This window comes from Micromys minutus, assembly GCF_963924665.1.
Source record: "Micromys minutus genome assembly, chromosome: 15".
NCBI lineage: Eukaryota > Metazoa > Chordata > Mammalia > Rodentia > Muridae > Micromys > Micromys minutus.
In genome coordinates, this window is record NC_137984.1 from 58,197,473 (window position 1) to 58,219,568 (window position 22,096).

A 22,096-nucleotide genomic window follows, 5' to 3' on the forward strand; every position below is an offset into this window, starting at 1 on the left:
TAACTGAAAACTGGGCAGAATAGGACCATCATCTTGGTTTTTGAGCTTCTCAGTCTGAGAAAATTAATTTTTGTGTAAATGAACCAGTTTGTGAAATTTTTCTTATGGCATCCCTAGCTCCATATAAAGCGTCCAGTATATCTCACTGGATATCAATCAGTGTTTTTCTTTCAATTGGTAATTAGCCTAATGACAGCCATTGCTGTCCCTAGCTGGGCATAATAGTCTTACAGGATCTGGTGCTGTCCAAACATCCTGTGGTACTACACCCTACACAACAACATCTATAAATGGCCCTAATTGTCAATAATGCTAATGTTAAGAAAGCTAGAATGTCTTTTATGGCGCAGGTATGCTTGCAAATGTATAAAAGCCCTCCATGGGAACAAGTAAGCTATAAAGAAATATGCACTTCAATGCAATCTGTTTTAGTTTCATTGATTTTTTTCCTCTACACAAATAAAATAAAATCAAATAAAATGATTCCTAATGTTAGTTGAATGCATGTTCATCTTAAAAAAATAAATTGAAGGATTGATTTATATATGGATGTTGGAAGGTTAGGATAAATTATATTTTTCTTATGGTAAATCATATAGACTGTTATAAATCTATCAGTTAATGGTAGAATTACATATCTCAGGGGCTGCAGCAGTGGATCAACAGTTAAAAACAAATCTGTGCTTTCTGAAGGCCTAGGTTCAGTTCTCAACAACCACATGATGACTCAAATCATCTGTAATTCCAGTTCCAGGGGATCTGATGCCTTTTTGGCCTCCATGTCCCCAGACATACACAGTGCACATATCTACATGATGGCAATTGAAAATAGAAATCCAACTATATTAATGTCATATTATGAGTAACATTAGATCAATAACTAAACAATATGTTGGAATCATAAGAAAATATGTCTTGGAAGTGAGAAGCTACATGTTTTGGTGACCAGAGACATTAATAATCTTATTTTGGGAAAATATATATCAGCTGAAAAGAAAAAGCTGTTAAGTTTCAACAGGAAGCTGTCAGTTTCACAGTCATATTTTCGGGCTAAGAAAGTACTTTAAAACCATGCTTGCTTCTGCTGTCCCAAAGAAAATACTAGTTTTGTTTTAACCACTGAAATAAACGGTTGAAGTTTGAGGAACCTTAGGAGAAATGCAGTATTGCCAAAGGAAGCTGAAACTGGCCCCTGAGGTGGCACCTCCTGTATTTGTTCGTTGCCTCCCTAGTCTAGAGTCCACCCAGACCTGACTGGGCAGCTTCATTCTAGCTGTTACTACCATTTAGCAGCGGGATAGTTTGTCTGATGCTGATTTAACAGTCATAGTGACTCTTTGTTAAGGTTAAGAGAAAGCATTAAAAATTTAATTTGGGGTTGGAGAGATGGCTCAGTGATTAAGAGCACTGAGTGCTTTTCCCAAGGTCCTGAGTTCAATTCCCAGCAACCACATGGTGGCTTACAACTGTTTTTAATGAGATCTAATGCCCTCTACTGGTGTGAATGAAGACAGTGTACACATGTATAAAATAAATTCTAAAAAGAAAGAAAATAAAATTTTATTTTGATCTCTTTGTATTATTAAATTTACCTGCCTTCTAACTTACATACTGTTTTATTTTCAATCATTAGTAGGATTTTAAAATAAATATTAAAAATATGTCAGAAAAAAACATTTTCGGTTTTCTAAGTTCCTGTCTTTTGGTTCATTCAGTCTTATCCTTTCTGTCTTGTTGGCTGCTTGGCACTTACTGTGTCCTCTATCTTCCCTCTTTGTGTGCACGTCTCATGGATCACACCCATATATTTTCTTCATCTAGTCACCACGTTTCCACATTCATAGACTATAAACATAAATGTGTTTTCCTAAATCCTAAGGTGGAACAATGAACCACATATTTGTTTTGAAGAATTTTACTTGTTTCAGTAAAAAAAAAGTTTGTTGCAATTTTTAAAGCTAGATGACTTTATCCTTAAATTCAGAAGCATCAAATATTAATATAAAAACTAGAGTGTGTTCTCAGTCACTGCTGTTGGTTTTAGTTGTTGAACAGTTATCTTAAAATAAGTTTGCATCAGAATTAACAGGTGCAGTGCACAAAACTCCCACGCTAATAAAAGGATTAACATGGAGTTTTTCTTTGGTGGGTGGTGATTAAGGAAGAAACAGTGCCTTTATTATTAATCATTGGTGTACCTTTTCACTGGGTTCTAACCCGCATTATTTTTAGTACTTTTTAATGATGCAGTGCTTAATTGAATCATTTTGTTTATTCTTATTCTACAAATGCAAGGGAAGAGAAGATAATCAGAGTTATTGAATGCCTACTCTGCTAGTTACCATGTGTAAGGTGGCTGAGCTCTTCTGGGTTTCCCTTATCACAGTGGCAGAGTGCGCTGTGATCATTCTGAGAAGACATGGCCACATAGAATTCACCAATTTCCATGAAGTCACACAAGCAGGTAGCAAAGCCACCAGTCTTCCTACTGTTAGAATGTATGTGCAACTACATGTGCCTGTGAAACCAAATAATATAGTTTCAGGCTGGAAAGTTGGCTCACAGGGCCTGCAGGACAGGCAGGAAGACCTGAGTTTGAATCCCCAGCTCTGCCTGAGAAGCTCAGCATGGCTGAGTTTGCATATAATGGCAGTGTTGGGAGACAGGGATAGGGAATCTCTGCAGCTACCTGGCTAGTTAGTGTCCTCCAGGCTCAGTGAGACACTGTCTCAAAAGATAAAGAGCAAGTAATGTAAGGACACTGGACACGCCCCCACACACATGTATTTTATGTTCTCACATTTTTAAATCCTACACCCAATTCAGTTTGTGCTGTGGTGACGTATCTAAATGTTAGAGATGAATAACTCATACAAATTTGACTTTGGTTTTGTAGTTTAGTGTGTTTTTCTATATATTATGGTGCCAGATACAAACACAGTGAATGTGTACATGGATCTCCCACCCTTCACAATCTGCCTTCTACTATGTGTGTATTCCCATTCACGTTCAGACATGTGCATGCATGAGTGCATGTGAGTGCCAATGTGTGTCTATGCTTAAAGGAGTATGATGAGGTTAAATTATTGTCTGGAAAAAAGCATTATTATGCCAGCATAGTTCAAAATACAGAGTTGTAAAATTTAGTTTGTAATTTATGCTCCTTAGCACAAGAATGAAAGTAGAGTACAATTTATCTTTGAATGTGTTGTTAGGAACTGTATCCATTCTCTGTGTAGCTGCTTCCCATGTGGGGGTGGGGCGTCAGGCTGGTGAGCCTGGGAAGATGGACAGGGATGATGCTGTGTCTTTATCATAATTCTCAAAGGCACTTATAATACTGGTTGAAGGGTTTTAGTTCTTTTGTGTTTCTAGATTTGTAAGTAATACTCTAGAATGGGATGTTTATTCTAATTTATTCATCATCTTTTTGTTTGTAGAACCACAACCATTTATCAGTCTGTCAACCCCCAAATCTGATTTAAACTCTCTAAAAAATGGAGTTTCTGAAATGTCCCTTGCATGAGTTACTGTTACTTTCCCTGTGCATATCAGTGCAAACTCCTGTGGTTTGGCACGAAAATTCTTCTGAAGTGTTTTTTGCTATGCCAGAACTAACTAACTCTTTGTTAAAACTCACATCTCTGGCCCTGACTTGTGGGCACAGACACTACCACTACGAAATAACCCTCACTCATACTTGTGTAAGAAACCCCAGTAAATCCATTGATTTGACAACTTCAACTCTGGTGGGATTGGTGCCATTTCTTTATGTGAAATGAGTAGATATTTGGTCAACTGTCCCCAGGGGGGAAGGGAAAAGTCATAGGATGGAGAGTGGGAATGTCCTGTTTAAGATATACTCACAGCTTTTTGAAGTTGAGGGCTTATTACAATAAAACTAAGTAACAGATAAATATAGTCAAGTCATATCTCTCCCCACTGAGTGTATGCAGAATGGTATCCATATGTCTAAGCTTCTAAATTTCAAGAAAGATGGGTCAGCAAAATAGCTCAGTCAGTAAAGGTTCTTGCTGTCATTCTAACAACCTGAACACACATGATGGAAGGAGAGAACTGACCCCCATAAATTGTTCCGTGGCCCACATAAGAATGCTGTGGCATATAATAAATAAATGTTGAAAAAACAAAAGTTTGAAAGAATGCACTGATACAGAATTTATAGGCAGCACACAAAATCACTTTCTGTTACTGTAGTCAAAGCTGGGTTCTTAGAGGGTATGGATGCTGTGTGGTCAGGAAGGTACTGAGAGGGACATTGCACAAAACAACTGTTGGTGCTCATCCATTTCCAGGCTGTCTGTGCTGTTTGCAGAGCTAAAGCACCTGATCAGAGAGAACTGACTGTGGCTGGGTCATAGGGTCAGTGCACCTTCTCATACTCCTCAAGCCAGTTTTGTAGAAAATGTGAGATTAGAAGAAAACCGGATATTGTGTTAAAACTGTGCTTCTCAACCTTCCTTGTTCTGCAGCCTTTTGAGATGGTTTCTCTTGTTGCAGTGACGCCCTAACCATATCTTCATAACTGGAATTTGGCTAATGTAAAATCTGTGTTTTCCAGGGGTCTTAGGTGACTTACAAAGGAATCGTGACCCACAGACTGAGAACCACTGTGCTGCAGCCAGTTCATCTTTATATTGAATGGGCATTATGTCTCCTGGGAGCTCTGTACACAGAGTGTGTGGCACTTGGGAGCTTATTTACTTTGTCCAGTCATCTGACTTCAAATTGATTTGTGTGTGGTTTATCATGTGGGGCTAAGTTGCTCTTGATGTTGTTTTTCACTGAGATGCGTTTAAGCTAACAATGTTCCTATGAGCACAACATATATCAGGCATGGTTATTTGACTGAAATAAGCCACTTTATGAAGCATGAGTCTATCTGTGGACCTATCAAAAGTCGTACCTAGCAGATAAAGTAGATAACCTGTTGGTGTTGCCTTTTACTTCCCTTTGCTATGCATTTAAGCTGTGGAGGGGGGTATGTTTAATAACTGTTAGTGCCTTATGCAGTTTGCCCATTAGATGGCTCTATAAACTGGGGGTTTAGGCACCAGACATGACCACTCCGGGGTATGGTTGAGGGAAAGGCTTTTATAGTAGATATAAGAGAGGATACGGTTAGAGGCAGCTGGAAGAGTCCAGTGCAGGGAGAAAAAGTAGAGTGAGTATGACCAACAGACTAGAGCTGTCAGTGAGGTGGGCAGGGTGTGGACAAGGGGAGACAGGAGACTGAGAACAAAGAGGGTGCATGGCCAGAATGGCAGGATTAAATGAAGAAAGAAGCTGGGGTAGGGAAAGTCGTGGTCTGGAGAAGTTTAGGAGGGATCTGGAGTCAGAAAATCCTTGAAAAGACACTTGTGCTACTGAGAGTCTAGAGACCAGCACTTATTTTCCTGTGCTAAAAGGGACCACAGATCTTGTGTGCCTCTGACAGCGGTGAGGAATGGCTCCTGTGTGCCTCTGACCACAGTGAGGGAAATGAGCCAGAATCTGGGGAATAGAGTTTCCTTTGGACCTGCAAATGAGGAAAGAAGCTATAGACTACACACAGTCTTAAACTCACAGCAGTGTTCTTATTAACACAGTGCAGACCTGTTCTAAAACATCTTAAAGTTTGAGAACCTAAATAGAGCATTTGGATTAGAATACTTACTTCTTATTGTAAACATCAGTTTTCCAATTTATTCAAAGTTATATTAAACAGAGTTTACTTTTCTATAGAAAAGAAAAGGTTATGAAGAGTTTAATCTTTTGTATCCTGTGAAGGAACAAGCAGATACACTTAGATTCTGTGGTGAAAACATTCTTAGTGTAGTTGTTGAGACTGACCAACAGTGTGTGTGTCAGGATGAATGAAGTAGTTCCCATGGTCTGCACATTATAGACTTTAATAAGTGCTTCTGATGAGTCCTCCAGGACAGACACATACTTATTATATAAATACAGTTTGTATGCTTTGGGGATTTATCTGTTTCTACCTTTCTCATTGTCAGTTCTTTGCCAGGGGTCATGGGACAGTATTTGAAAGGTTCATATCTAACCAGTATTTGACTAACTTCTAAACCTCTTCGCGGTGAGAACAAGGCAGCTCTCTTTTCAGCCATGGAATTTCCAATGTCGGGGGCTTTATAGCAATTCTCATTTGGTTTGCACTGGTGTCTCCTTGGAGCCATTTTCCTGCAGGAACAATGTTCTCCGAGTCCTCTAAGCTAGTTAGTTCCAACTAAGTAGAGATAAAACATCAGCTACAAACTTCCTTTATATGACTTCATGTTGTTAATGAAGATGTTGTATCCAGCTTTCAAGGTTCTTTACTTGACAGCTATGTTTTAGGTTTACTTTTAAATCAGTAAACCTTTAAACTGGAAACAGTAACACTGACATTATTAAACTGAAAAAACTTCATTGAGCTTTTAAACTTTTCAAATGTCTTAAATCTTCATTTTAATAATACATTTGTGGTTGAATTCATTACTTATTCTTAACATGTAAAAATGCTTTGAATGATAAATTGTGGGGAAAACTCAGATTTAGATGGCATGTTTGCATGTCATTTCTACAGTTTATTTTTACAGTTAAATTTTAGTTAACAGTGGTTCTTGTTTCTTTTATCTTTTAGGGTCGTTGCTCCAGAGAGAACTGCAAATATCTTCATCCACCCCCACATTTAAAAACACAATTGGAAATAAATGGGCGGAATAACTTGATTCAGCAGAAGAACATGGCCATGCTGGCCCAGCAAATGCAGTTAGCCAATGCCATGATGCCTGGCGCCCCATTGCAGCCCGTGGTGAGCACACTTTCAACCCCATCCCTGTCTGTGTGGCCAAGTGTTCCATGTCTGTCTTGAAACAGTGACTGTGTGCAGAGGCAGTGATGGCAGTTGCTGAGTATTTTTACCCCGTGAGGTTACTCATCCTCATGTCAAAGAACTATGGCAATTCACAGTCTAGCATTTTAGTCCTGCTGACATTCTCTTAAAAATTAATCATTTAACTTGCAGATGTCAACTTGATGTTTATTTAAAGTAGCCATAAAACTCAGTTTAGTTAAAATGCATTCCAAATTTCCTGTAAAGATGATAATAATATTTTTCTGAAAAAGAAAAATAAAACTGATAAATGATAAATATTAGTCTTTAATTTTAAGGCTATTTCTTCCTTGCTCCTTTCCTGGAAGAGAATCCCTGTTGTTTTCTTTCTCAAGAAGGAGACTTTGTGGAAAACGTAACTTGAAATCACTCCGCAGTCACTAATGCTAGGAGTTTTTCACAGTAGCAAATCATAAGCATGGCTGGGAAGTAATCAAAATGACAAAGGCCCAAGGGCTTTTGAGAAGTAGCTGTGAATGATCATAGGTACTTAATATTTTTTAGTTGTGTGTGTAGGTAACTTGTTTATGAATACACATACCTGTTTAAATGTTTAGATTTTTTGATGTGCATGTGGTAAATAATTTTAATAATCTTATCTATGTAATGGTTAATGTATGGTAAAATAGTGTTTATGTTAATTATTGTACAGAAATTCTAAATTACTTACATATGTGATAAAATTTGTAGTGATCAGAATATGTCTGATTAATTTATTGATACAGTATTATGAACTGTTATAAGATCATGAGAACACATGTTTTTCTAGTTTGTTAATTGTAGCATGTGTGCTAACTGATGTTTTTCCTAATACATTTTAACACCTGAACTCAATGTAATTATTATTCTCTCTTAGAACTTAATGCAACAATCATTCCAAAAAAGAGGGGGGGATTGCATTTCGAGGTGGGAGGGATCCCCATATTACACCGGCAGTGATACCAATTATCAATACTGTACAGTCGAGGTGAGAGAATATTATAATTAATTCTCTATCATTTTAATCTGATTTTTATTTTATGCCATTATTGGGGGCTTAATTAAAATGTGATATCTTTATTTTTATGGCATTTTCTTATTTTATGTCTTTATGGTGATAACATATTTTCATTTTGTTGAGAATGTTTTGTATAATCATTTTTTCTTACAGAAAATTTAGTTCTAAACATCTCTAGTGCACTTGGCCCTCATGTATGGTTTCAAAGATCTGAAAGTTTCTACTTTAGTGCATAAGGTTACCTCTCTTTGATAGGAAGGCCTTTTATCCACTTAACCTGTACATCATCCTTAATGGCATTCTGTGCTTTCTGTGACCCAGAGCACCTCTGAGTCAGGCAAGTGTGGGTCTGGGATGGAGGAGGATAGTCTGCAATGCAGCCCTGAGAACTTAGTTCTTGATGAAGCCTAGGCCCATCTCCTGACCTTGTCCTTAAATCCTGCTGTCATGGCTCATCCAAAGTCATATATGCTAGCCTTGGGGAAAACTGTCAAAGATAATCTCTTTGAAATATTGGTGACATGTGTGTTTATGTAGTCACTAAATCATAGATCTCTGAAGCCATCCATACATAGATTCCTGGTACTTCTGTTAATTTTTCCTGCATAGACAAAGTAATTATCTGTTACTTTGTTTTATGAGCACAGCACTATGCTTATTTTTTCCTCACGTCATTACAGTTCAATGGGAATTACCATCTACAAAGGTACTGTGAAACCACAGTTGAAAAGTCTCTATTTGGGGTGATATTTTGTAATAAGTATTGAAATCACTTCAATTTTTCAAAGAAAAAGCATTTTTTTACTGTGATAACTCCAGAGAAGGCTTTAATCTGGGAAATTTGTCTTCAAATTTCCACCTGAGACTTTCTGATGCTCTTTTGAGTCAGCCTGGGTTTGATGAGGATTGCACAGGGATCATAACCAGCTGCTTTCTGGAACTTCAGGTTGAGCTGCCAGTTGAAAAGAAAAGTGAGCCGTAAGCTGCCCGGTTTTTAACTTAGAGAAGGACTCTGAACATACACAGGCCTGTTTGAGGACACGGAACCGCATGGACACAGACCAGGCAGGACTAGTGTCAATGTGGCTTCTGTGAGCAGATCATATCAGAGAGTATGAGGACAGACAAAGATTGCAGAGGGCAACCAAGTTAGCAATAAATATGCAGAAATTCACAGGAGACTCTTGTGCTTTCTTTAGATTATCATGTGGAATGCCAATTAGAAAAGAGTAGCAGTTTTGAGACAAATGTAGCAGTTCGAGGCATCTGTTGGACTCAGAAGACTGTATATGCCATTCTCACAGCTTTCCTGTGAGCTAGAGAATGCTGTGTCAGGTTGAGCATTAAGGCCCAGAGGTTCAGAGAGGTTAACTATGTGGCTTAGGTTACAAAGCTGGTTTAATCCAGCCTGGCCAGAGGGAGAGCTCACATGGTAAAAACATACAGTGAACAGGCTATCTAACTACTTTGGGTCTTTGGCTGACTGTTTAAGCTCTTTTATCTTCGACATGGAGATAAAATATGAAATATATTGCCTAGAAAGTCTTTGTAATTATATAAGCATCATTCTCATTAGTAAAAAAAAAAAAGAAATTAGATGTAAGAAATGTAATCTCCTTGTATGTCTAACTCATGAAAGTTTAAAAAATAAATTTTACATTAACTTCTTGGCATTAAAATTTCTAATAAAAATGTAAGTGAACTTTTTTATCTTTTTATCATATGATCTTTGAGGATAAGTGAAATTATAATGATTTGTTTTCAAAATAAAAGAAAACGTTCTGAAGTCTTTCATGTTGCTACATCATGGTAATGAGAAATTTACATACACTTTAACTCACCCTGAACTTCATTTTCTGGAAGACAACCTGGACGCTCCTGGTGTATTTCTTTAATTCCCAGGATAATGTTCTTTAGAAACCCTGCTCCTCCAAGCCCTCTGCATTACACAGAGACCTGTGTAGTCAGTGGGTACCAAGAACTCAGCATGAGCTCAGGAGTTCCATTAGTGTGCCCTTTCTTGGTTACTTAGGACCTGGGTTGACAGTGACTTAGAATTTTTGGAGCAGCTGCTCTTCAGGTACTTACCAGCACCTTAGGACATATAACCTGTGTGGTGAATCTGGGCTGTGTGTGTGTGTGTGTGTGTGTGTGTGTGTGTGTGTGTGTGTGTGTGTATGAGAGAGAGAGAGAAAGAGAGAGAGAGAGAGAGAGAGAGAGAGAGAGAGAGAGAGAGAGAGAGAGAGAGAGAGATGGGGAGTCAGAGTTCTCAGATTTAGTTCAAGAGCAGCTTTGTTCCTCTTGTCACCTTGACTTTGCCAATCTTTCATATTCTTGGCAATCGGTGAAGAATGCTTTGAAGTTATTCTTTGTAAGACTCCCAGACCACCTAGAATTTGCCAGTATTTTCATGCTTATTGTCTTAGTATCTACCTTATAACAATAAGATCAGATAATTTTATAGTGTCTCTAGAAAAATATTTTTCCATCAGCACATTGACTTTTTCAACTGTTTTGCCATGCATCGATAAGTCTGAATTTTCAGGCAGTCTGTGATCAGTCCCTGAACTGTAAGAATAGACCTGGGCTCATTTGAACCCTTTAAGCTAAGAGGGTCTTAAGTGAAACTTCACTATTTAAATGTTTTTTTCAATAACCAATATGCAATATTAATATAAAAATCAGAAAAAAAGAAGCTTTTAAATATTTATTATGTAACAACTAAGTTCTGAGGTGGAAAAAAAGACATATATTTAAATCTCTTTACCATCTAGATATCTGTGCTAGAAAATATGTAATGTATTTGCTACTTTCTTGGCAAAATAAAAAGAGCTAGCAAACCTGTAATATATATGTTATGTAGTAATTGCAGAGGTGGGTACAATTCCAGTTGCCAGGTAGTAGAGACAGCGGAAACATGAATAGCTTTGGCATCAGGGCTACATTCTATGAGGTTGGGCTGTATGAGACAGGGGGCAGTGGTGTGTTCCACTGTAGACATCAAGAGGTAGTGTTCTGATTCCTGGAGCATATCTAGGAGTTAGATATGCAGTCAATATGGGCAGAAACGTATAAGTATTCATAAAAAGAGACCCACTAAGAAACTTGTCTCCTTACAAGCCTTATGTGCAATAAGAAAGAAACCTATTTCTTAAAATATATTGAAATGGAATAAGCCTGAAGCTTTTAAAAACAAGATACCTTTCTTGGGAATTCAGACAAGGAGGAATGGAAATCACATTTTCAAACTTCTCTAGGTAATTTTAATTCACACTCAGTGATTATGTGAGAACCAGACTTCAAACCAGACTTGAATCAGACTCAAATGTGCCCAGTCCCTGGCCTTCCATTCATTCATTCTTTTATAATGACAGGCTTGTGAACATCATATTTAGAAAGTAAACATAATGATATCCCCTGACAAATTTGCAGCTCCTTCATTGAATGCCTGCTGTAGAGTAGGCATTGTGTTGTGTGGTGGGAAGTAAGAGATGTCTTCTACTCTCTGGACACTTCCCCCTACTTCCCCCAAAGAGGTCAAAAGAACAAAAGCCTTGTAGTAGAGAATCAAATATAACATAAGTAAAGCATTTATCACGGTGTGGATGCCAGGGATAAGGAATTACTAGTAATAACCATGTTTGTGTAGTTAACTAGGACGGTAATGTGAGATTGAATAATACCTTCAGTTCTATTGATGCCTTATAATTCTGTACTGTGCACAGAATACCTTATTTAAAACAAGTGATAAACAGCCCCAGAATTAATAACTAGAAAATGCCCTTAGGAAAGCCAACCACATTATCCTGTCCCTACTTCAGAGAAACTGGGGGCTACTTCAAATGCCAGTGCATCCATTCCTGTTTGAGATCTTATGAGCCCTCTGCAGGTCAACTCCGGTAATGCAGGTCATGGTCACAGGCTTTCCTAAGGATTAAGATCCACTCTGAGTAACTAGTGCTGCCAACACAAGGTGCTCATAATTTGTGACAGCTACATTGTATTTGTATGTAGGTTTTCACTGTATTTTATTTGATGAGATTTACCAAGTCTGAGTTTTATTGACATACTGTCATTATTATGTCATGTCAGAGAACAGTCTCTTCATCCTGAATGCATTTATGGATGCATTTGCCTTAAGTAATTGCTGTGGTGTATAGTGACATGAACATTTCAGTAGTTTTCTAAAGTAAGTACCAAATGGGCATTCTGGAAACTCATTTTAATTTACAGCAATGAATGCAAAAAGGAAGGATATTAACTAGCTTTCAATCTTTTAGAATTCGGCTAATGTATAACAGTTATAAGAGTCTGGAATTCCAAACCCTGTATGCAGCAGAATACAACTTTGGCTAGAATATTCTTAAACAGAATTTGAATTTTATGTGTGATCACCATGGAGTGCTGCCCTTGTTATGGTGCTGCTCTGGCCTCTAGCACACAGAGAGAAAGACTGGAGTTAGCTGCTCTTCGGAGTTTTGTTGAGACAGACACCACTGGTTTTACATGTTGTCCTGGTTGTTAGTGTGACACGTGGAAATTTGTACCGCCTGAGGGCAGCGTCTTGGCATTGGAATAGGTTTGGAGTTTGGAGGTGGAAGACTTTTTCTAGGCTACTTTATTAGACGACCTGTCAGAGTAACTAAGCATGGTGTTCAAAACTACATGCTTGGAGGACTAGTTATTTTAGTTAGAATATATCAGTGTGAACTCTGCAATGTTATAAATTCTTCCCAGTGAGTCAATGTATGTATCAAATAGTCTTTCATTTTCTCATTATTTAAAATGTGTATACAACACAGAGCTGTCATGTGGACTGCATGTTCAACCATGGCATAGTCTTTTGAGACCTTACACGTTCATATTAAAGAGTGTCATTTACATGTAGTAGGTTCTCTAGCTTCTCTCCATTGAATGCAGTAGCACCACCCTAGTGTGTGTTTTTTTTTAATAATTCTGTGGCATTTCCTGGGTAATGTTCTATCAGTCTTCACATTCCAGACCTTTCTCTTTTGAAGAAGGTTAATTTCCATTGCTGAGTGCCTCACAAGCATGGTATGGGCTTGTAGAACACTGAGCCTTTCTTCTGAGAAACTCACATCAAGTGACTAGGCCAAATGCTATCTCTTCTGTGCTCAAAAGACAGTGTAATCACCACCTCTCACAGACCACAAGATCTGGTAAATGAGCTGGCCAAGGGACTCAGGGATCCCTTGGGTCTGCTCAGAAGATAGGCCCTTATAGCCTGTTAACATTTGAGAGCAGATATTTCCAGTGTATCTGCTACAACAGTTATACAGTGTGTGTCTCAGATACATCTCTAGGATTGAGTCACAAAGGTGGAAACATGTCTGTAGTGAGATATTTAAGACATTAAACCACAAATATTTTAGATGACAAGCTTCAAAAACCTTCTGGATGTGTTAATGCATAATCCACCTGCTAGATTTTGGGAAAAACAGTGACCTAGCAAATGTCTGTATACTAAAATCTTCTTAGACAAAATTAAGGACAGGATTAAATAAAAATAAAGGAAGGAAGAATGAATGATAGATGAAGAATAAATGATAGTTTTATAAGTAGATTATCAATTTGGAATTGAGACTTGCCATTAAATTGTGCTTTTGTTTTAATTTCCAGCCCATGTTTTCAGTTGCACCAAGCTTAGCCACCAACGCATCAGCAGCCTTTAATCCCTACCTGGGGCCTGTTTCCCCAAGCCTGGTTCCTGCAGAGATCCTGCCGACGGCACCAATGTTGGTCACAGGGAATCCTGGAGTTCCAGTGCCAGCAGCTGCTGCAGCTGCTGCACAGAAATTAATGCGGACAGACAGACTGGAGGTAGGATAAAGAGATGGACCTTCATAGTTTCCATTACAATTCTTCAAGGTTTTATGACCCAGATGTCTTTGAAAACTGAAAGAACATGACTTGTTTCAATACTTGTACTATTTTGTTAGGATGTAGGTACACTGTTTTAGTTAATATAACAGTTACAAAAACCAAAAACCGACAGTATCCATGTTTAGATGAGGGCTTGAAACTGGAATGAAACTGATGACTTACCTCACATTGTCTTAGTATCTTTAAAATCTTGCTCATGGTGCTAATTCTCACATATAAAAGAATAGAAAAAGCATTTGGCACAAAACAGTTACTTCTTGAATGTTTATTGTAGGGAACAACCGATTGCCGTCCAGAGCATCTCATAAATATGGGACGCAGTGGCTGCTGTGGACGAAATACTCCAGACCTCTCTGATGATATCATGAGGTCTGAAGTACTTCCACTGACAGGCAGTTTTAGGAAATGAGCCCTGATAAAAGTGCTTTTCAGTAGGCTGTCACTTGATTGTCTATGGTCTTGCACTAGAGGGTGAGCCAGATGCTCATGCTTTACTGTTGCTGACTCAAAGGGAAATTAGAGCTATGATTCTAGTTTGTAATGATTGTTCAGAATTTTAGCATGGCGGGAATTAGCAGGTTTGATAAAGTTTCTGTAGAAAAAACAGCCTATTAATTAAAAATCTACACTGAATTGCCTCTCCTGTCTGTATGCTTAGGATGGGCTCTGGGCTGAGATGGTCTGTGTGTACTAAATATGGATAAAGCAAAATACGGTGTACTTGAAGGGTACTGAGTCTAATAACTTTCCAGGTTATGAGAAATATAAAAGAATATCTTATTTATTCATTAATCAGTACTGAAAGTATTAGAAAGGATATCACTGCAGCTTTCTGTCAGGATGTACCAGGTATAGCCGCCACATCTCCTTAGAACACCTGATGGGGAAGTTGCTGGCATCGTTACCATGTGTCAGAGCAGAGCTGTAGAGATGCCTTCTGCTGCTTGGCTTCTCATTCCGCAAGTATAGTAATTCTCTAACAAACACTGTCTGCAAATGAAATAGGACAGCATTTAAAACAGTTTTCTTCCCCTGATCTTCCAAAAGAAAATTTAGGATTCTTAATACACGACTGTTAATTGACTAATGGGACTCAAATTAATGTCAACATATTAATTATTAATAGGTAATAATATTCAAAACATTAAGAAATGGACTTAAAAGCTGAACTACATGCTCAAAACTGTTTATTCCCTTGAAATTTTTGGTAGTTTTTTTAATAGTTGTATTTTGTGATTTTGTGTTTGTGTGTTTTGTCATTTGCCTTTGCTTCTGCTAGAACAGTTTCTCCTGTGTTCTGTGCGTTCCTGATAGCAGTGGGCATGCCCTTGTTTCTGTTGACAGGATCTGAGTCATTGTCACAGTCACAGTTGGGGACTGAAATGGGAAGATTGTATGTGCTTCTTTGTGCTCTGCAATGTGATTCCAGAGCTTACACACACACACACACACACACACACACACACACACACATAACTCTGGTACTGCTTGGAGCACTGAAGGGTGAAAGACATGGAGAGAGTGCCCACTATTCATTTCTCAAAGTTGACACTCTGTTTATTTAGATATTAAAGCCGCATTCTATCTTAAATTGAATTTTCATTTTCTTCTGTGGTGAAATTGGTCTACATCAGCTAGAATTTTGGCCTTGTGTTCTTGTTACATATTTTCCTCCATTTCTACAACTTAGCACACAATAAGGAGATTTTTGAGGCTTTGGATTTGTATATAATCACTTAGAGGATCTAACACTGACCATACAAATAGGGATACAAAGATTTCAAGTTGGAAAACAGGAACCCAGGAGACATTGCTTGTTAGATACTACATAAGCTTGGTTGGTCAGACCAGCTTCACCTTCATGTAGCTTATATGTAAAATTAGAGGATTTGCCTGATTTATATTTAATGTCATAGAACATTTAAATCATGCATTGACTTTTAACAGCAGAGGCAATAGGTATGAAAACACTTATTTTTTGAAGTATGTGCATATAAAGTGCACATCACAGATGCACAGTTTCTGCATCAGTGTGCTCATCCACTCCTTCTTGGGTACTCATATGATGATTGCTATGTTTTTTACTATAAAGCTCACACTGATTTTCTCTTAAAGTCAGACCAATCTATTAGTCATCAGCGAGGCCAATCTATTCAATTGGTCACTAAAGAGATGCTTCTAAAATTCTCTTTTGTGATTTTGGGATCCTTTCTGTAATATCCAAGTATTTATTTAATGCTCAAAAGAGAATTTTAAGAAATTATTACAGTGTATACAAATATTAGAAATTGCTGAGCTTTAGATAATGCCTGTGTTTCATTACAAAGCATTGGAAGTAATAGAAATCATTGACTTATTGTAAAGAATGACAGCCATTTTTCATGGTGCACAATAAATGCATGAAAACCTTTATTCTACATTATCTAGTAGAGAACTATACTACGTGTCTTTCAAGTTAATGGTATTGTAAATATCCATAATGTCTTTTACTTATCTATTACTAAGGACAAAAATGGCCCTCATGAGAATAAACAAAACTCATAACTGCTACCCTTTAACTATAAATGTCAACCCATCAACCCATCACAGAAAGATGCATTCCTGCACTGATATTTTAGGATAAGATCATGACATAAGTCATGACAATCTATAGAAACAGTTTAAACATTTGTTAACATTCCATCTGAGGACATGTTTGGGTCTTAATCATTCCCGTTACAATACGAGTCATCTTGATTGTACTTTTGGCATGAGCAGGACAGACTTTGTTGGGATGAGGATCACTTAGGGTAGTAGTTTAGTGGGATCACTTCTTGCTTCCTCCTGTTTTGGAGTGGGGCTTCTTTTAAAATAAACAACTCTTGTTGTGTGAAAGCATTATTTTTTAAAGTAATTATAATACAAGTTTTTACTTTACTGAAACACAAGTGTCTGCTAATTTTTTACGTACAGGCAAAATTTAGTATAATTCCTGTGACTTGCACTAAGAGTAGCATTTGAAAGCCAAATAGAAGAAACAAGAATATCTAGATTGGTAGTTTAGTGAGTTTAATTAATTTAGTATTATATTAAAACAAAAGCTTGCCCCCAACTATTAATGGTTCTCTAGTTAAGCTTTTTTACTGTTCTTCCAGAGGATTAGGTTTCTCGTCCCAGCACCCTTGTGTGATAGCTCACAGCTGCCTGCAAATAAAAGTCTGAGGGGCTCTGGTACCCTTTTACGGCCTCTGTGGGCACTACATTTATGTACAAAACCCCACACAAGTCAGTTAATTCAAAATCAAAAACTTGATATTCACTACAGATTAAAAGAGCAGCAACTCTTTTTCTTGGGCAGGGGGTACGTGTGCTTGTGTGTGTGTGATTCCTGGGATCTAATAAATGCTTTAAAGAGGAAAAACTTATTGATCATTTCCTTTCAGTTGTATTTCTGTAGAGGATACATTGCTACTACTTGTCTAATACATTGATATCATTAAAAATTTAAAGAAGTTTTAAAAGTATACAATTTTTAGATTATAGAAAAGCTATATAATATCTCTTCAAAGTATACTCATGCATCTTTTAAATATCTAATATTTTGCTGTCAGTTATCAATTTTTATAATTAATTTAAGTTTGTCCAAAAGGTTTTTAACTTGCTACTTATTTTAATATAAGGTAATTACTAACTTTGGCTTAACTACTTATTTCCTACTATTTCACTAACTTTTTCATTTAAATTAATGTTTAAAATTCTCTTTAAAGTTATTTTGAAAGAGTAATAAAATATATAGAGAGCTATAGACTTTAACATGTTGATGACTTTAATGCTGTGCCTGTGCTTTTCTTCTTTTGGATTTATACACTTTCCTAGAGTGACAGAAAACCTGAACTATACTTAACACTTCTTTTCTTGTTTATTCCTACACACTCATAGTTAACTTTTCAAGACATGTGGTTAAATATCGTATTTAGTTTTCTGGCCCACAGAGAGGGCTCGGTATCTGCCTGCGGAAGGCTAAGCACAGGTGCTTTTCCACCTGGTCCAAGGGTGAGTTTAAGGCACAGATCCCAGAAGATCATACCGAGAGTTCTCCTGGCACAGGGAGCATGGTGCTCTCTGGAAAAGGGTCCTTTGTGGCCCACAGTGAGGGCCCAGTCTCCAACACCAGGACTAAGAATCATCCCGTAGGAAGCTTAGCTCCCAGATCAGCTGCACAGGCACTTTTCCACCTGGACCAAGTCTGAGCCTGAAGCACAGACCTGCCTGCACTCCTGAGAAGGAATGCCATGATTCTGGGAACGCAAGGAGCTGGTGCTCTCTGGAAAAGGGTCTTTTTTGGCCTAGAGAAAGAGCTGGGTCTTGGCCATTAGGACTCAGGACCTGTGGGCACAGGGCTGAGCTCCCAAAACAGCCTCACAAGAGCCGAACACCCAGGAGCAATCTCCCTTCTGATCCCATGGACCTTCAGACCCACAGGAGAGACAAGCACCAGTCAGAAACAAAAATCACCTACACTCACTGACAACAAGATGGCAAGAGGAAATTTCAAGAAACTAAGCAGTGAGACCAAGACAACTTGGCAATATCAGAACCCAGCTCTTCTACCACAACAAGTCCTGGATTTCCCAAACTTGAGAAAAACAAGAATTAGACTTAAAATCATATATCATGATGATGGAGATCTTTGAGAAGTGCATGAATAACTCCCTTAAACAGGAGAACCAGGAGAATCACTCAAAGAACTACAGGAAAACACAAACAAGAAGGTGAAGAAATTGAAAATGGAAATAGATACAAAAAGAAATCACAAAAAGCAACAACCCTGGAAATAGAACACCTAAGAAAGAAATCAGGAGTCATAAATACAAGCATCAGCAACAGACTACAAGAGATGGAAGAGAGAATCTCAGGGGCCAAACACAACATAGAAAAAATAGGAAAAAAAAAAAAGAAAGAAAGAAAGAAAGAAAACAGAAGATGCAAAAAGCTCCTAACCCAAAATATCCAGGAGATCTAGGACACAATGAGAAGAACAAAGGATAATAGGTGTAGAAGAGGGTGAAAAATATCAGGTAAAAGGCAAAGTAAATATGTTCAACAAAATCATAGTAGAAAACATCCTTACCCTTAAGAATGAGATGACTGTGAACATACAAGAAGCCTACAGAACTCCAAATAGATTGGACCAGAAAAGAAATTCTTCCTTACACATAATAGTCAAAACACCAAATGTTCAAAATAAAGAAAGAATACTATAAGTAGTAAGGGGAAAAGGACATGGAACATATAGAGGCAGACCAATCAGAATAACACCATACTTCTCAACAGAGACTATAAAAGCTAGAAGATCCTGGACAGACACCATACAAACTCTAAGAGAACACAAATGCCAGCCCAGGTTACTATAGCCAGCAAAACTCTCACTTACCATAGGAGGAGAGATGAAGATATTCTAGGACAAAATCAAATTTACATAATATCTGACCACAAATCTAGCACTACAAAGGATAATAGATGGAAAACCTAATACAAGGAGGGAAATTACATCCTAGGAAAAGCTAGAAAATAATTATGCAAGAGAAAAAAGGCACACACACATAATTCTACCTCTGACAACAAAAATAACAGGAAAGAAGAATCACTATTCCTCAATATCTCTTAATATCAATGGACTCAATTCCCCAATAAAGAGACATAGACTATCAGACTGGATACATAAACAGGATCCAGCATTTTGCTGCATACAGGAAACTCATCTCAGAGACAAAGTCAGACACTACCTCACAGAAGAAGGCTGAGAAAAATACTTCCAAGCAAATTGTCCATAGAAACAAGCTGGAGTAGCAATTCTAATATCAAATAAAATAGATTTTTAACCAAAAGTTATCCAAAAAAAAAAAAAAAAAAAAAAAAAAAAAAAAAAAAGATGAGGAAGGACACTTTTTACTCATCACAGGAAAAATCTATCAAGATGAATCCTCAATCCTGAAAATCTATGCTCTCAATACAAGAGCATCCACATTCATAAGAGAAACTCTACTAAAGCTCAAAGCGTATATTGCACCACACACAATAATAGTGGGAGGTTTCAACACCCCACTCTCATTAATGGACAGATCATGGAGGCAGAAACTGAAGAGAGACAGTGTGAAACTAGCAGAGGTTATAAACCAATTGGAATTAACAGACACCTACAGAACATTTCATCCTAAAACAAAAGAATATACCTTCTTCTCAGCAGCTCACTGCACCTTCTACAAAGTTGGTCATAAAACAAGCCACAATATATATGAGAAGATTGAAATACTCCCATGTATCCTATCATATCTCCATAGACTAAGGCTGAATTTTAATAACAACAAAGACATACACATGGAAGCTGAACAGTGCGCTACTTAACAATAACAATAGCATGGTCAAGGAACAAATAAAGAACGAAATTAAGCATTTTGTAGAATTTAATGAAAATGGAAGCACAACATACCCAAACCTGTGGGATACAATGAGATATCATAGCTCTGAGTGCCTCCAAAAAGAAACTGGAGAGAGCATACACTAGCAGCTTGACATCACAGCTGAAAACTCTAGAATAAAAAGAAGCAGATACACTCAGGAGAAGTAGACAGACAGCAGGAAATAATCAAACAAACAAAAAAAAAAAAAAAAAAAAACTAGGAGCTGGTTCTTTGAGAAAATCAACAAGATTGATAAACCAGACTAACTAGAGGGCAAAGAGAGAGTATCCAAATCAACAAAATCAGAAATGAAAGGGGAGACATAACAACTGAAACTGAGGAAATTCAAGTCATTATCAGATTCTACTAGAAAAGCCTATACTCAACAAAACTGGAAAATCTGGAAGAAATGGACAAATTTCTAAACAGATACTAAGTACCAAAGTTAAGCTAGGATCAGATAAACTATCTAAACAGTTCCATAAGACATAAAGAAATAGAAGCAGTCATCAAAAGCCATCAAACCAAAAAAGCCCAGGACCAGATGGGTTCAGTGCAGAATTCTATCAGACTTTCATAGAAGACTTAATACCAATACTCTCCAAACTATTCCACAAAATAGAGACAGAGGGAACACTACCCAACTCATTCTTCGAAGCCACAATTACTCTCGTTCCTAAACCACACAAAGACCCTACAAGGAAAGAGAACTTCAGACCAATCTCCCTCATGAACATTGATGCAAAAATACTCAATAAAATTCTTATAGACTGAATCCAAGAACACATACAAATGATCATTCACCATGATCAAGTAGGCTCCATCCCTGGGATGCAGGGATAGTTCAATATATGGAAATCCATTAACATAATCCCCCATATAAACAAACTCAAAGAAAAAAACCCACATGATCATCTCATTAGATGCTGAGAAAGCATTTGACAAAATTCAACACCTTCCTGTTAAAAGTCTTGGCAAAATCAAGAGTCCAAGGCCCATACCTAAATATAGTAAAAGCAATATACAGCAAACCAATAGCCAATATCAAACTAAACAGTTAGAAACTTGAAGCAATCCCACTAAAATCAGGGACTAGGCAAGGCTCCCCACTCTCACCCTACCTGTTCAATATAGTACTGAAAGTCCTGGCCAGAGCAATTAGGCAGCAAAAGGAAATCAAAGGGATACAAATTGGAAAGGAAGAAGTCAAAATATCACTATTTGCAGATGATATGATAGTATACTTAAACTGACCCCAAAAATTCCACCAGAGAACTTTTACAGCTGATAAACAACCTTCCTCTACTCAAAGAATAAACATGCTGAGAAAGAAATTAGGGGAAAGATACCCTTCACAATAGTCACAAACAATATGAAATATCTTGGTGTGACTCTAACTAAGCAAGTGAAGGACCTGTATGACAAGAACTTCAAATCTCTGAAGAAGAAAATCAAGGAAGATCTCAGAAACTGGAAAGCTCTGCCATGCTCATGGATTGGAAGGATCAACATTGTAAAAATGGCCATCTTACCAAAAGCAATCTACAGATTCAATGCAATCCCCATCAAAATTTCAACTCAATTCTTCATAGAGTTGGGAAGAGCAATTTGCAAATTCATCTGGAATAACAAATACCTAGGATAATGAAATCTATTGTCAAAAACAAGAAAACTTCTGTGGGAATCACCATCCCTGACCTCCAGCAAACAGAAAAGTGCAGAAAAGTTAAGTAGAGAATATTGCTTGGGTTTATTTTTTTTATTTCGTCTATTTGCTGGTAAATTTGTTGAAATTTTAAAAACTTTAATTTCCCAATGTAAACTACATTAAAAAGTTTTGTCTTGTCTTAATGAGGTTAG

The 22,096-nt window shown here is 37.4% G+C and overlaps 1 protein-coding gene across 16 annotated transcripts in view; it reads left to right on the plus strand.

Moving 5' to 3' along the window:
- MBNL1 (muscleblind like splicing regulator 1) overlaps nt 1–22,096 on the plus strand; it is a 146,507-nt gene that overhangs the window by 105,205 nt on the left and 19,206 nt on the right. For 15 of the 16 annotated variants that reach the window (XM_080929417.1, XM_080929414.1, XM_080929408.1 and 12 more), the window contains 2 exons: nt 6,644–6,814; nt 13,533–13,733. In XM_080929417.1, coding sequence (XP_080785543.1) covers nt 6,644–6,814; nt 13,533–13,733 — 372 coding nt within the window. Of the gene's footprint in view, nt 1–6,643; nt 6,815–7,751; nt 7,863–13,532; nt 13,734–22,096 lie in introns of all 16 variants that reach the window. The other variant, XM_080929415.1, reaches the window with a different exon arrangement.